Here is a 17,026-nt window from a genome sequence, read left to right as displayed (position 1 = left end):
GGTATATTAATTCAAGATATTTGTGAGAAACTTTCCTGTTATTTGTAAGACTTAGTTCAAGTTGTGAGCAGTTCATTCAGCAAACATTAAGTGCACAAAGATCAAAGTGAAACAGTTCCTCCCTTCAGGGAGCTGACATTCTGTTGTAGGGAAACAATGTCTATGGAGAACATTACAAAATAATTATAAGGTAAGAAAAAAATTGAGAAGACATTTGCAGCTCTGGGGAATCAATACAGTGAGAAGAAGCAGCTGAAATTGGGAGAAGAGTTGGGAGGGGAAGAGAAGTACCAGGTTGGAGTCACTCATTCATTTGACATTGTTACTAAATGTCCGCTGGGCCTTGTGTTCTGTCTGTCACTGGCTGTCTTCCATGCCTGGAATTAACTCCTTCCTTGTCTCTGCCGCCTGGTTTCTTTCAAGTCTCAACTAAAATCCTTTCTTCTGTAAGAAGCCTTGCTCAGTCCTTTTAAATAGTGTCCTCCCGCTTATATCTCCAATTTATCTTGTACGTATCTTGTTTGTACATAGTTGCCATTAGATTGTAAGATTGTAACATGTAAGATCCTTGAAGGCACAGATTACTTTTGCTTTTCTTTGTATCCTCAGTTCTTAGCACAGTGCAAGGTACTTTGCTGTTTAATCATTCAGTTGTGTCTGACACTTTATGACCTTGGGACCATGGCACTTCCAATCCTGTCCATGGTAGTTTTCTTGGAAAACATAGTGGAGTGTTTTCCATTTTCTTCTGTAATAGATTAAGGTACACAGAGTGTGTTAAGTGACTTGGCCAAGGTCACACTGCTAGTAAGTGTCTGAGGCTGGATTTGAACTCAGATCTTCCTGACTATAGGCCCAGTGCTCTGGCCACTGAGCCACTTAGCTACCTTCAATTCTGCGTGGCACATAGGGGGGAGAGAGAGAGAGAGAATATGAGAGAATATGAGTGTGAGTGAGTGCAGAGCTTAAATTGTGTAGCATTGCTTGAGCGGAGAGTGTGACCAGCCGTGCTATTAACCATGGAGAAGTCAGGGAGGAGTCCGGGTGTTTGGAATAAACTGCATTATCTAAGACTAAAACTGTCAAGAACTTTATGTGACAGCTTTTGCTTTAGAGACCTAAAGGGTATGAAATATTTCCGGGGATGCTGTTTTGTGTTACTAATATTTTCCCTCTTAACCTGTATTTGGTATGGTGATGAAAATTAATGAACAAATATTATCAACTAACCATTATGTATGAAGCTTTGTTAAAGTAGCTCTAAAGATTTAAAACTTAAATATAGGGCAGTCGTGTAGAGCATTCTATTGTTCTAGAAAAATCAGAATACAAAATGTCGACTCAGTTACCTAAGGTACATTTTTAAGCCTTATTTTAACCTCCAGTTAATTTAGCAGGTGGCCTGTAGTCTGTCTGTATGCACTTTGGAGCCTCTGCTTGAACAGTCTCATTCAGGTACAGGGAATGTAATTTTGCAGAAAAACATGCATATCTGACTTCTCATATTCCTCAATTTACTTCAGAAACTTTTATTATGTACTTGCTATGTATAAGGCATTGAATTAAATATTAGGAATAGAACTGTAGGGGGTAGGGTGGGCAGGCATGGTTTACAGCAGTTTACATAGATGAGTAACTGTGGGGAAAAAAGGAAAGAGAAACAATAGAGAACATTAAACTTAAAAAGAAATGAGATAGAACATTCAACTGTGGAGATCAGGGGAGACTTCACAGAACAGGTGAAACCTGGGCTGAACTTTGAAGGGACCAAAGAATTCTGACTTGCAGAGGCTTAGAAGGGAGTGCATTCTAGGCAAATGGAATGTTGAAGCAGTAATGCCAATAGGTTGATTTGTTTGCAAAGAAGGAAGGGTGAAGGGGAAATACAAGTCAGATGAATAAGGCTGTAAAGGTAGGTTGGAACCAGGTTGGGGAGGGCCTCAGATGCTAAGCTGAAGAGTTTGTATTATATCCTGAAGGCAGTAGGGTTCTTTCAGTAAGGGCCTTTGAATGGGGAATAAAATTATTAGACTTGTACCTTAGGAAATTTGGAGAGGGAAAAACAGATCAGGAGAGCGATGATGAGGCTCTGAATCAGTGGTAGCCACAGGAGTGAAGTGAGAGGAGAAGCTTCTAGAGATGTTAATGACAAACCTTCACTGTCAACTCCTTCCATGTAAGGTTAGAATGTGCTGTGTACATGTTAGGTACTTAACATGTGTGTCATGTTGAATCTGTTGTTTAATGGACTCTTCAGGGATAGAAACTACTGTGTCGTGGTCAAATGTTATACGTTCTCAGCATGAAATGGAGAAGTTGAGAAGGACAGGAAAGACTTGGCCATTAATAGTTTTGTTCGTTTTGCTTAGCCAACGTGTTAAGCATCTTGTATGTCCTCTAGGCAGTTATGCTAGGCTAGGAGAGATACAAAATGTAGATAAAGCATAGGTTCTGCTCTTGTGGGAATTTATAGGACTACGTGTACACAAATAACTAATTCAGAGTGATACCTGAGAAGTACATGAAAAAAGTGCAAAAGTAGACTGCTTCTAAGGCTGCTCCCTTCGTAGGTTTGTTCTGGTGGATCAGTAATGAGTGTCCTGAGCTGTCTTTGATTCACATGTATTCTGAATCCACATGTAAATACTTTTATATATGGTGATGGTTTGGATTATGACATTTCTTCTCACATGTGTGGCTAATTCCAAATTGATTATTAATTTAAAAGAAAATAAACAAAATGCATATACAAAGTAACTTTTTTTTTTTTGCTCTGAGCAGGCTGGACAGGTCTCAGCCTCCTCTGCCTCCATTGTGTCAGTAGCTACTTATGACAGGAGTCAGCGTGCATTCTTAGTTAGTCAGAGATTTAGAATTGACTCTGTGTCCTGCCCAAAATAAGATGCAGGGGTAGAAGAAGAGAAATTTAGGGCATACCCTTCCCACATGGAGCTTACATTCTGGTTGTTCAGAGGCCTATCCCCATGGAATGAATGTGTGCCAAATTTATCAGCTTTTTCTCAGGTTAGCCTTACCTTTTCTAGCAATATCTGACCTTTGAATTACCCCTTACTTTTTTGAAACTCTTATTCCTTGACACCCTTGATAACTATGCTGTTTCTTTTGCTCGTTCTTTCTCTTCCTTCCACTCCCCTTACTTCTGAGTTCTTATCACTGAATACTGTCGTCTTGGAACTCTCATCCACTCTTATAGTTTCAGTTAGTAACTTCTCTTTGAATGATTTCCAAGACTGTATTTCTACCCTTGATTGCTTTTCTAAATTTCAGTTAAACATTTTCATCTTCATAGATACTTGCACTTAACCTATATTCATCTCAAAATTTGCATGTTTAAAATCTGTTTTTGTTTCTTGACCCATAGGTTAGAAACCAATATATACATATATGTATATGTGTGTGTATACATATATATACACAGAAATATGTATGTGTGTATATATGTGTGTATCCTCCTCATTCATCAGTCATCCACTCAGTCTTTTTTGTGGGGGGGAGGGTAGGCAGTTGGGGTTAATGACTTACCCAGGGTCATGAGGCTAGTAAGTGTCTGAGATCACATTTGAACTCAGGTCCTCTTGACTCCAGGACCAGTGCTCTATTGACTGTGCTACTTAGCTGTCCCCCACCACCCAGTCTTAATGGTTTCTTCACTTGCAAAGCCTCTTCTTTTAGATACTATTGTTACCATTCTAGTTCAGGACCCCTATGGTTGGACAATTTCATTATTTTTGTAACTGACCTCTCTGTCTCACCTCTTTGCCTTCATTCTTTCTATCCATCAGTCAGTAATCATTTATTGTTTACTCTGTGCTAGGCACTGTGCTGGACCCTGGGAACACATATATTAGGAATGAAACAATCTGCACTCAAGGAATGTGGGAGAGATACCAAACTCATATGTAGATAGCTAAATATATGGTAGTTTGGGAAGGAGGATCAGGAAAGGCTTCATGTCAAAAATGGTGCTTGACTATCTACTTGGAGGACGAGAAGAATTCTGTGACTAGGAGTTAAGAAATGAATGCATTCCAGTCATGGGGAATGCCTAGTACACAAGCAGGGAGACTTGAGATCTGGCTTCATGGCATGGGTTGATCTTAAAATGCATTTTGGTGCTATTATTTCCCTGCTTATAATCCTTTAATAGTTTCTTACTGTTTATAGGATAAAGTCCAAACTCATCCAAATTCCCAAAATGCTTTTCCAGGTTTTATTTCAATAGTAGGTAAGCTTCTTGATTTTATTTTTTAAAATCTGTCATTCCGAGGACCTAACATGCTACCTGACATATAGTAGAGATTTTAAGAAATACTTGTTGAATTGAATTCCCTCTAATTTTCTGCATGAATCCTCCTTTCTGGACAAAATGGTTTAATCACTGTCCACAGAATGGGCCATGTGCTTTCCCTTCCTCTAAGCCTTTGCTTTTGTTGCTCTTCCTTGTCAAGAATGTTATCCCAGCTCCCTCTGCTAATCTTTCCTAGAGGCTAACTCAAGGTCTGTATACTTTATGAAGTCTTCCCAGATCAGTTCCACACTTATCTAAATTCGTGGCATTAATTGTCATTCCCATTTATTTGACAATCATGTGCTACCTTGTGATATCTCATTAATATTTCATTTATTGTTAAATTTTTCATGTATTTGTCTAGTCTCCCTTAGAAGAGAGTGTGGCATGGTGGAAGGAAAACTGGATCTGGAGTCAGGAGGATCTGAGCTCAAAGCTTTATTCTGTTAATGTCTAGTTGCATGACTAGCTGCATACTTTATCTCTGTGGCCTCTATTTCCTTATTTGTAAAATGAAATTGTACTAAATCAGAGGTTTTTATTCTGTTGTGTGTGTCATGCACCCCTTTGGCAATCTGGTGAAGTCTACAGACCTCTTCTCAGAATGATGTTTTGTTTCCTACACTCATAATTGAAGGAAATGTTAAATTTTAGTTAGAGCAGGAGTTCTTAACCTTTTTGTGTCATGTCCATTGAAATTCATGGACTCTTTTTCAGAATATTTTTTAACACATAAAACAAAATACATAGGAACACAAAGTAAAACAAAGGTTAGTGAAAATAATGATGTATTTTTTTTCTATCCAAGTTCATGTGCCCTCTGAAATCCATCCATCGACCTCTGGGGGGAGGGAGTATCTATCCAAAGACTCCAGGTTAAGAACTTCTGGACTAGATGATCTCTAAAGCCTCTTCTAGCAGACTGGAATTAACTAGCTGAAATTTATGGTAAAGTCTTTAAGGTCCAAGATCACAGGGGCTATGTCTTAAATTTCTTTTTACTTATATTAGTAAAGATATTAATAAATATTAGTTGATCAGTTGATGCTAAATTGTGTGATATAGTTAGTATACTCCATAGGTGTTCAAAGAGGGCAAGATCAGTATGGATTACAGTAGTTAGAAAGATTTCATGGAAGGAGTGGGGCCCAATTTGAAGGATGACCCCAAGTAATGTAACTGAACAGTGTGTAAACTGTATTGTCTGTAGTACAGAGATAGCATTTGCCTCATTTCCTCCAAACCGGAGACAATTTTATTTGAATAAAACTATATGCCATCGTTAAAAAAAGTTTTACTTATGCCTTTTGTTTTTGCATCAAAAGATTTCTGAATATATTCTTTGTCTGCCAATCAAGCCTTTCCTCATTACAAAGGTTTTTTGAATTAAATTCTCTTCCACTCCTTCCCCCCCCCCCAAAAAAGAAAAACTCTCGTAACAGATACGCATTGTTGAGCAAAAGAAATCCCCGCCTTGGCTGTGTTTGAGAATACGTGTCATTCTGCATATTAAGTCCTCACCTCTTATCAGGAGGTGTGGGTATCCTTTTCGATCATTGGTTCTCTGGAAAATGGTTGTTAGAGTTCTTAAGTCTTTATAGTTTTTACAATGCTTTTGTACAACAAAGATTTTTAAAAAACCAGGACATTTTATCAAAATCAGACCCACATGTTGAACAGGCTGACAGTGAATACCTCTTCTGTATCCATAGCTTTCCACCTCTCCATGAAAGGAGGAAGAAGCATTTTCTCAATACCTTTTGGAAGGGCCAAATTTGTTCATTATAATTACACGCCATTCAGTTTTTCCTTTTATTGTTCTTTCTGTTTATATTGTATACTCTTTTCCTGATTCTCCTTGCTTTTACTTTGTGTCAGTTCATATGTCTTCTCTGTGCTGTCAGTGCACATGTAAGTCTTGACTTCAGTCAGGGAGCATGTATTAAGCACTTTCTGTATTCCTGGTACCTTGTTAAAGTTCTGGGAATACAAAGACCAAAACTAAAACCTGCCTTTGTCTGCCCTCAAGGAATTGACATTTTTCTTGGGGGGAGGGGGCACTGGACTTTTTCACCGGTTAGTAAATACACACATGGATAAATGCATGGTGATTTGGGGGATACTAAGAACCACGGTAAACAGGAAAGGCATTTTGAAGGATGGGGCACTTGGGGACAGCTTGTGTAAAAGCAGAAGCCAGTAGATGGAATAGTGTCTGAGGGGTGGGTGGATAGCTGACTACTGGAGCTGCTCCTGCTGCTGGTGAAATGTATGTGTGTGGAGGCGGGGGAGGGAGGTTTGGAGGTGGGGAGGGTTATGATATAAATCAACCCTGAGGGGTAGATTGGAGCAAGACTGCTAAGGGCTTTAAGTGCTGAACAGAAAGATTTCTATTTTAACCAAAAGGCAACAGAGAGTCATAGAAACTTCTTGAGCAGGGGCATAACATGGCTTTAGACATATCTGTTTGGCATCTCTGTGAGGCTGGATTGGAGAGAGGAGAGCCTTCATGCAGGGAAACAGATTGTAAGAAGCTCAAGTGAGAGGTGATGAGGACCTGGACTACAGTGACTGTGGTGTGCAGTGTGGTGAGGTGCCTTGATGCACTGCTTGGTACATAGGAGATGCTTGAGAAAGGTTTATTGATTGATTTGGAATGAGAAGACCTAGGTTCAAATCCCAACATTGTGTGTCGTGACCTGTGTAACCTTGGACTAGTTAATTCATCTCTTAGTGCTGCAGTCTAATCCTAGGCAGACTTAAAAGTCTCTTCCAGCCTTAGATCTATAACCCTAACCGACATTTGTTTTCCAGTTTGGGATAGGAATGTGAAGGGGATTTTAACTATTAAGGTTTCCCTGGATGGTAGGAAATGAACTGTTCCTAGATACTTGATGATAGGAGAATAGTTAGCACTTGTAACTATTGGGATGTTAAGGAATGATAGTTTTGTTTTTCCGTATTTAAACCTAGAGTTTAATTGCCAGTATTTAAACACTGGGTGTGGTTTGGCTAGGAAAGGGGGCAGGAAGCCTCAGAGTATTGAAGGTCATAAGTTATTTTCTTGTAGATTTGCTTTCTTTTCCTTTGGTAACGGAGGTTAATGTTAAAGGGAGTCTCTAATATTAATTAAGATTGCTGAGTATGATTGGACAATTTGTGTTAAATGTTACATTTTAATATAAGCCCAAGTCAAACAATAATTAGGTAGTTAATCCATCAAAAGAAAGAACAGGCATCCAGAGCCAGTGAATGATTTGGGGTCACCTGTAATATTACCATTTAAGTGAATCTATCCTTGTTGGTAGCCTACCCCCAGTGCCATTCCCAGTATAACATTTTTCTCAGTCATCGAATACCTTCTCAACTCTTACCCCACCAGTGCCTACTGTCACCAAGTCAAAGGCATAGAGGTGGAACACTGTCTAATACAGGAAATAGCTAATAGGCCAATTTTAAATAAACGAATCAATAAACAGAAAACAAAGTAAAATATTCCCTGCTCATAGGGTCATACGTTCTTTAGAGGTCACAGCATGTATATATTCAAGTACTGAAAAACAGATATAAAATACATACAAATTGTCTCCAAATTAATTGGAGTAGTAGTTTTATATTTTAAAATTTTTTTGTTAAAGGTTTCCTAATTACATTTTTTAATCTGGTTCTGCTTGGTTACCTGTTTGATGCTTTTGATCTAAACTGCTAAACAATGAGGTAGTTTGAGTCATAAGGAGTTACTGTGTAGAACCTTGGTGGGAAAGGGAATTCACAAGAAGAGCAATGATGAGTTAAGTTCCCAGTCAAGGGCCGCTTATAGTTACTGGGAATATTTTCTATATCTGTTTATGGGCTTCTTTGAGTTTTTTCATTTGCATTTTCTGTGGATTGAAATAAAAGCAGTCTTCTACTTAATATACATTTGATATCTTTGAGTACTTGTACAAGACTTGGAAAAATTCTGTTACCCACATTGGTGGAAACCTGGGCTTGAACATATTTGGAGATTTCCTAGAATAGCCTCTGTAGTAGAACCAAAAGAGATAATTCTTTTCTTCAGATCAGCTCCTAAATTCGGACCTGGTCTATGTGAACCCAGGGTTCATTGTGAACCTAGAGAACATTAATGTTCTCCACACTGAAATTATGTTATCTTTATTTCACGTGTATTTTGCATTTACTTATTTATATATATGTTATTTATTCCCAGTAGAAAATAAGCTGCTTGAGGGCAGGGATTGTTTCATTTTTGTCTTTGTGTCCCTAGCACTTAGTACAGTCACTAGAACATATAGCAGATGATTAATAAATTGTTGAATTGAGTGTTTGTAATGGCTGGATCCTCTCTGTAAACTACTTGAAGCCACTTTTAAAATTTTAAAATCATCAGTGTTTAGCAGTGTTACTCTCAGTAAACACTAAATAAACAATTGAAGAATTACTGAGTTCAATCTATTTTCTCTAATACTTGGTTCATAATTTTGTTTTATCAGATCTGGAGATGAGTTCTTCAGAATTTTGCATGACTGATAGTGAGGATGCAGAAATGTTTGTCATGACACAGTAATAGCTTTGCTCTGTCCCTGCTTTATCTCTTTGTGAGATGATAGCCCTGCTCTTCAACTGCAAAGAAAATTCCCAGGGTTACATTATTGGTGGAAGTATAGGGTAAATTTTTGCCTTGAAAAGGCAGATGAATTTCATAATTGCGTCATAGTACTTTTCATCGATTATTTTTCCCTTCCAGAACAATTGCATTTTTATTTTATCAAGACTTTTTAAGAGACCTGTCAGTATAATAACCTGATCATTGAATTGTAGAATTTGAGATCTAGTGGCACCTTAGAAGTCCTGTAGTTGAACTCTTTCATTTTACAGAGGAGAAATCTGAGGCTCAGAGAGGGAAAGTCTTAGCTTATGTAGGGGTCACACAGCTAATCTGTGTCAGAACTGAACCTGGAACCCAGTGAGCCATGGGCATCCATTTTTGGTGAATTATGCATTACATGTGATGTTTTAAATTTCTTTTTCAGTTTTACTCTTTTAATAAGAATTAGGCTGTGGGATGTTTTATGGAAGCCATATAAGTAAAGCACTGGCCCATATTTTGAGGAATCTTCAAAAGAATCTTTTTTTGAGGATAATCTACTTTATATTTTTCTAAGACCATGAAACTGTCAAGCAGGAAATATCATGGATATACCATCTCCCATTTAAGTCAGAAAGCAGATCGTGAGAGGAGATACTCCTTCCAGCTATGCTAACTTTCTAAATGGGAACTTTGACAAACGAGAAAAAACAAGGTAGAATCATAGATCAAGGATTTGGAATTAAGCCCATTTTACAGGTGGTAAAAATGAAGCCTAAGAAATTAAATGACTTGTACAAGATTGCATAGATAGCATGCATAGATAGCAACAGAGTTAGGATTTGAACCCAGATCTTTTGGTTCTAAATCCAGTGCCCTTTCCACTACATAACAGATGGAAGTGGCCAGCACTGTTAAGTTTGTCTTCAAGATCTGCAAGTGTGTCCTCTAAATCCAGGATGGGGAATCTCTTGGAATCTCTTTGCGCCAGAGGAGGAAGAATTTTCTGACTGAAACTGAGTTGGAATCAGTGTAGTAAAAATGACCTTTGGATGAGAAAAGAAAGAAAAAATGACTAACGTAATTAATCACTTGGGCCGACAACTGGCAGATGTGATTGCTAAGCTATTCTTTGTGGGTGATATCTGAAAGACCATGGAGAACAGGAGAAATGCCATGAAACTGGAGAAAGGCCAATATTCTGATTTCCAAAGAAAGGAAGTGGATAGAATCTGCAGATTACAGACCAGTGAACTAGGTTTTGATTCCTGGTAAGATTCTAGAATTTCTTAATAAAGAGATTGTTAGTCAACATCTGGAAAAGGAAATGGTGATCACAAAGAACCACCATTGTTTGAGCAAGAACCAGTTATGCTAGCTAGCTTTATTTCCCTTTTCCACAAATGTCAGGTTGAAAGAAAGCTATAGATGAAATTTACCTTTATTTTAGCAAAGTATTTTTCAGAGTTTTTTTTTTTAATGCTGTTTTTGAGCAGTGGAGAAGTATGGTCTACATAATAATAAAGTTAAATAGATTGAAAGATAGTTGAATGAACTCAGAGCACTCATTAATATGTTAGCATCATCTTGGGAGGAGGTCTCTTGTGCAGGCTCCAGGGATCAGTTCTTAGTTCTTTACTATTTTATCATTTTTATAAATGATTTGGAAAAGGCATAAGTGGTGCCCTAATCATATTTGCTGATGACATGAAGCGGGGAGGGATTGCTAATGTGTGCTGGATGACAACATAATGATTCAGAAAGGTCTTGTCAGGCTAGCACAGTGAGCTAAATTTAACAGGAAGCAATTAATAGGAATTAAGTCATACTTGAGTTTAAAAAATTGACTAAGCAGATAAGAGTTTGGGAGCTGTGGTTAGCAGAATGTTTGAAAAAGATCTTGGAGTTTTAGTGGGCAGCAGTTTCCATATGAGTCAGTAGTGTCATGTGACAGCCATAAAGTCAGTTATTGGCAACTTGGGTAGCATTGAGAAGGATAACTTCCAGGTGTAAGGAGCTCATAGTTTCTCAGTAGTCTACCCTGGTCAGAGCACATCAGAAATACTGTGTTAACTTTTGGATACCACAATGTAAGAAGGACATTGATAAATTGGAGAGCACGTAGAAGACAATCAAAATGGTGAAGAGCCTTCTAAGAATGAGCTGAAGAAACTGGGGATGTTTAGCTTTGAGAATAGAAGACTAAAGGGGAAAGGGAAATGATCAGTGTTTAAAGCTCTCTCATATATAAGAGGGATGGAGACATGTCCTATGAGGCCCTAGAGCAGAACCAGGAGCAGGAGCAGATGAAAGGTGCAGACAGGCAGATGTAGGCTTGATGTCAAGAAAGACAACCTAGAAAGAAGCTGTCCCAAAGCACTCTCTTCTGCAGTAGTGAGTTCTCCCCCATTGTGGTTCTTCCAGAAAGTATTGAGTAAATTACTTGCTGGATATGTTGTAGTGTTTTTTGGTGTACAGGTTGGAGTAAATGATTGCTGAGTTCCTTTCCAGCTCTGAAATTCTGTTATTTGGTGACATCCTCCCAGATGGGATGTTGAAAACCTCCTATTATTAATTTTTATGTAACTGATACCCAGAAAGTTTGAGTAACCCGTAATCCTTTGTATTTTAGAACCAATACTTATGCTACATCCCATTTGTTTTTTGAATATTTTATTTTAGAATCCTGGTTTTAAAATTCTAGATTTCAAATTCTGTTATCTGTGTATCTAAAACCGGTCTGCATTTTTGTTTATTCAGTCAGTAAGTATTTATTAATTCCTTATTGTGTGCTGTGCTAGACCCAGGGGATGAAAATTAAAAAAATGAAAACACTCCTCCTCTCAGAAAGCTTATATTTCAGCGGGAGGTGGTGGGAGATAGATATAGTACATGTACCAGAATATATATAATGAGGGGAAAATACAAAGAAATACAAATTATTTAAATGTGAGGTAGTTTGGGAAGGAACATGCTGGTAATTGGGGGAGGAAGAAAGGCTTCATGTATCAAATGGTGAAGGAGAGGGGCTGTGTAAGGAAAGAGTGAGGGAAAAGTGCATCCCATGCAGGCGAGAGGAGTATTGCAAATGCAAGGGGATGGCTGATGGAGTGTCCTTTGGAGGGGCAGAGAGAAGGCCAGTGCAGGGAGGCTGGGAAGACAGATCACGGCCAGGGCCGGGAAAGTCTTTCTTTCTTTTTTTTTTTTTTTTTTAATGTTTAACACTCACTGCCATACAATTGAGATTTTATCCCCCCCACACCTACCCCCCACTACCCCCCTCCCTCCCCACGACTGCATACAATTCTGTATAGGTTCTACATATACTTTCCTATTGAGTATATTTTCACTATAATCATGCTATGTAGTCAGACTAAGATAGATGAAAGAAATCATATAACAAATCAAAACATGATACACAAACACATACACATACACAAACATGATCTGCTACAATATGTGAGTGACTTCCATATTTCTTTCTCTGAGTGTGGCAGGCATTTTGCCTTAGAGAACCACCAGTGGGATTTTTTTTTTTTTTTAAGAAGTTTTTGAGTTACTGCGAAATTCCAAGTCTACCAAAAAAAACTCTCGCACACTGTGGTCGTTGCTGTGCACAAAGTTCTCCTGGTTCTGCTCCTTTCACTCAGCATCAGGTCATATAAGTCCTTCCAGGCCTCTCTGAAGTCTTCTTGTTCATCATTTCTTATGGCACAATAGTACTCCATTACATTCATATACCATAATTTATTCAGCCATTCCCCAATTGATGGACATCCCCATTGACTTCCAGTTTTTGGCAACCACAAAGAGTGCTGCTATAAATATTTTTGTACATGTGGGACGCTTTCCCATTTTTATGATCTCTTGGGGATACAGTCCTAGTAGCGATATTGCTGGGTCAAAGGGTATGCACATTTTTGTAGCCCTTTGGGCATAGTTCCAAATTGCTCTCCAGAATGGTTGGATGCGCTCGCAGCTCCACCAGCAATGAATTAGTGTTTCAACTCTCCCACATCCTCTCCAGCATTTATCATTTTCTTGTTCTGTCATGTTTGCCAATCTTATAGGTGTGATGTGGTACCTCAGAGTTGTTTTGATTTGCATTTCTCTAATCAAAAGTGATTTAGAGCATTTTTTCATATGATTATAGATATCTTTAATTTCTTCTTCCGAAAATTGCCTGTTCATATCCTTTGACCATTTATCAATTGGGGAATGACTTGTATGATTATACATTTGAGTCAGTTCTCTATATATTCTAGAAACGAGGCCTTTATCCCCGCGGGAAAGTCTTTCAAAGCTAAACAGGGTTTACATTTTATCCTAGCGAGGCTCTGGAGTTTATTGAGTAGAGGACAGACATGGTCAGATCTTTGCTTATGGAAAATCACTTTGGGAGCAGTGAATATGACGGACTGGAGTGGTAAGGGAACTGAAACAGGGGCACTGATCAGGAGGTCATTGTCAAAAACAAATCTAGACCAGAACACAGCTGGAGGACATGTCATGATCACTCTTACTGGATACATTACAGAATCATACTGTTCAACCTCAACTGGGCCTTCACTGCAGCAGTTCTGTTATTCTGTTTTAATTGATTCCCTATCTCATTTCCCACAGAAGCTCTTTTTTCAAGCCTCTTATACCATCACCCACCTGCTCCTTCTCCAGCTGAGGACCTTGCCTCTTCCTTTGCTGGGAAAATTGAGGCTATTTGAAGTTAACTTCCTCATCTCCAGTTCTCTTTATCTCAGAAAACAAAAACAAAAAAAACCCTTGACCTTATCCTCCACTCTTTTTGCCCTTTCCCCAGGCTCAGACAAAAGGATAGCCTTTCTCTTCTTTCTACCATCTTCTTTAGAAGATTATAGCCTCAATGATCTCCTGTGTTTCTCTAATATTTAACTTCTCCCTCTCCACTGGTTCTGTCTTTACTGCCTTCAGACAAGTTCAAGGCTGCTACAGCCTATTAAACCTTTACTAGCCTGTATCCTCCTAAACTCTGACCTACTTGTCTCTCATAAATTACTGTTGCATTCTTACTGCTCAAACAGATGATCTTTTCTTAGTCCTTATCCTGCTCCACCAGTTTGCTACATTTAACATTGTTGCTCATTCTCCCTTCTGGGACCCCTTTTTCTCTCCTGGTTCTCCTTGTAGCCCTTTCCTTGGCTCCTTTGCTTCCTTATACAAGTCCTGCCTCACTACCTGTGGATGTTGCCCCAGGTTCTGTTCTAGGTAGTGTTGACTTTCTGTCTCTCTGTCTTACTCTTCTGCTTCCACAGGTTCAGCAGCCTCTTCTGTGCAGATGAGTCCCAGGTTTATATAGCCAGCTAATGACTCTCCTTTGAGCTTCAGTCTCATATCACCAGGTATCTATTGGACATTTCAAACTGCATCTTCCAGAGACATCTCAAACTCGCCATGTAACAAAACTGAACTTAGTGTCTTTCCTCCAAACCCTTTCTTCTTACAGACTTCCTCTGATTTTGTTTAAAGTGTCACCATCCTTCCGGTCTCCTGGTTTGTAATTTTGCTATCATCATGTAATTCTCGTTCTTCTTCCTCCTTTTCCACACATCTAGTCAGTTGTCAGATCTTGCCATTTCTGCTGCCACAATATCTCTTACATCCAATCCCTTCTCTCTACTCACATAACTGCCACCTTGGTTTAATCAGTCAGCAAACATTTATTAAGCACTTACGTGCTTGGCATTGTGGCATGCAGTGTACTTGTGTACAAAGAATGAAACAATGTGTACTTACAAGGGCTTTATGTTCTAATGGGGCAGACAAGAAATATGTACATAAAAACAGCATGAAAGTAAAGTGAATAAGTATCATTAGACACAAATTAGGTAACACAAGGAAGTTGGCACAGCAGGAATGGCTTCCTGAGCTGAGGTACCCACTGGAGAAGCTACGGAAGGGCCAGGAGAAAGAGACCTGAGTGGAGGGGAGAAGGTTTAGAATAGGGAATCACTTAGGGATAAATGAAAGGATTAAACTTTGCTTCTGGAAAGTTGGATGATGGGGATGTACTTGATGATCCACTCTCAATAAAGACTGCCTTTGCTTAACAGCAGGTCTAAAATGGCTTTTGAGCCAATCAACAAATTCTTATTAAATGTCAGTTTGACTGGAAACATTTTATAAGCTATAAAAAGAAATTTTGATAGAATTTCGTTGCAAAGTGAGAATTTTGGGAAAGTAGTAAAGCAGATGTTCACAAATGATTTGTAGCAACCTTTGCATCTGTATAGTACATTCTGATATCAGTCAGTGGTTTTATTCAGGAAGAGAAAGGAGCTTGGTGGAGCCAAATTTGCAGATTTTTACTATATTTTAATTCTTCTTTTTTCAGGGTGGGACTTTAGCTATATCTCTTCCCAAACTCCTGGTTTCAGTGTCAGTCAGGTCGCATTTATTAAGTGCGGGGTATGTGCCAGGTGCTTTCCTAAATGCTGAGTATAGAGATAGGCAAAAAGCCATAGTCATTGCTTTCGAGGAGTTCCTGGTCTAATAGGGAAGACAACATGCAAACAGCTCTGTCCAAACAGGTGATAGACATGATCAGTTGGGGTGATCTTAGGAGAGTTTGGAGGACATAGCTCCACTCTGCAGTCTGGCTAGAGGGTAATGAATATCATATATATGTGTATATATACATATACGTGTATATATGTATATATGTATATACATATATCTATATGTATGTGTATGTATGTGTGTGTGTGTATATATATGTATATATATGCACAGTCCTATCTCTCATCCGTTATATGTATTTATAAACTACAAATATGGTCCTAGCAGCTTCTACAAAATGGTTTTCTTTAAATTTCCTGTGTGGCAGGCACCTGAAATACTTCATTAAACTGCAGTGTGTTGGTGGTTTCCCTTGCTGCTAGTTTAGTTTCATTTTGTTACCAGGTTCATCCATAAGTTGCAGAGCTGTGGCTGAATAAAAGTTCAGTCTTTATTGACACTTTAGGCAGTGAAACTTTACTGAGTAACTTGAATACATAGATCTAACTTCACTTCTGTTAATTTTTCAGGTGGGTTTGCTTTTGTATATGAAGCTCAAGATCTTGGAAGTGGCAGAGATTATGCTTTAAAGGTAACAGTTATTTGGAAAATTAAACATTGAATTGAGAGCTATTTTGGAATATTTGGAATATTTGCAAGCATTTCTCTAAATGAAAGAAGTCTCAAATTGGAGATAAGAAAATATCTGATATTTCTTATTTCTTATTTCTCTTCTTCCTGATGTGTCCAACACTTGAATTTCTTCTTCCTTTTTTGTGGCTGCCAGCATTGCCTTGGAGTGGAGTCTGAAAGCTAATTACTTTAAAAATATACTTGGGGATCATGTTTGTGTATGTGTATGTGTTTGTGTATCATGTTCTGATTTGTTATACGATTTCTTTCATTTATCTTAGTCTGACTACATAGCATGACTATAGTGAAAATATACTCAATAGGAAAGTATATGTAGAATCTATACAGAATTGTATGCAGTCGTGGGGAGGGAGGGGGGGAGCGGGGGGTAGGTGGGGGGGATAAAATCACAATTGTATGGCAGTGATTGTTAAACATTACAAAATAAAAAAAAAAATATACTTGGGGCAGGTGTGTCATGGCATTCGGGAAAGGTCTTTGGCCAGCTTATTCAGTGGTCATTGGAACCAGCCTTCGTGTTCTTTCCCTTCTTTGGTTTTAATTTGACACTAAAAGGAAATTTGTAATTCCTCACTAACAGATTCTTGTTCTTCTAAAAAGTCTCAAAAGAAAAAGTCTGTGCCTAGAAGGTGGGAAGCTCAACTAGTTTTGTGATTTGGGACAAATCACTTGTTCCCACCCTGAGCTGTCGTTTCTCCAACTGTAAGAAGAAAGAACTGGCCCATTTGATTTCTAAGAGACTCCTAGCTTTAGCCTTAGGGTTTTTTTGATATGCTATATACTACCTAAGCACTTTCTACTTTGGGAGAAGCTTCCTCCTTGCTGGAGATCTGTTTATTTTAAGAGTAACTGGATAAGGGAACTACCTCATTTTGTCAATTTTGTTTGGTCATCTGCAATTTAAATGTTATTATTATTTAGTCATATTTGAGTTTTCTTGATCC

General features: G+C 38.4%; 1 protein-coding gene across 4 annotated transcripts in view; it reads left to right on the top strand.

Moving 5' to 3' along the window:
* The window catches only part of GAK (cyclin G associated kinase), a 140,848-nt gene that overhangs the window by 1,415 nt on the left and 122,407 nt on the right, over positions 1-17,026 (top strand). For all 4 annotated transcript variants that reach the window (XM_072619743.1, XM_072619746.1, XM_072619744.1 and 1 more), the window contains exon 2: positions 15,959-16,020. In XM_072619743.1, the coding sequence (XP_072475844.1) occupies positions 15,959-16,020 (62 nt within the window). The remainder of the gene's footprint in view (positions 1-15,958; positions 16,021-17,026) is intronic.

The sequence above is a fragment of the Notamacropus eugenii genome, chromosome 6 (genome assembly GCF_028372415.1).
Source record: "Notamacropus eugenii isolate mMacEug1 chromosome 6, mMacEug1.pri_v2, whole genome shotgun sequence".
NCBI lineage: Eukaryota > Metazoa > Chordata > Mammalia > Diprotodontia > Macropodidae > Notamacropus > Notamacropus eugenii.
This window is presented reverse-complemented; position numbering and strand designations above follow the sequence as displayed.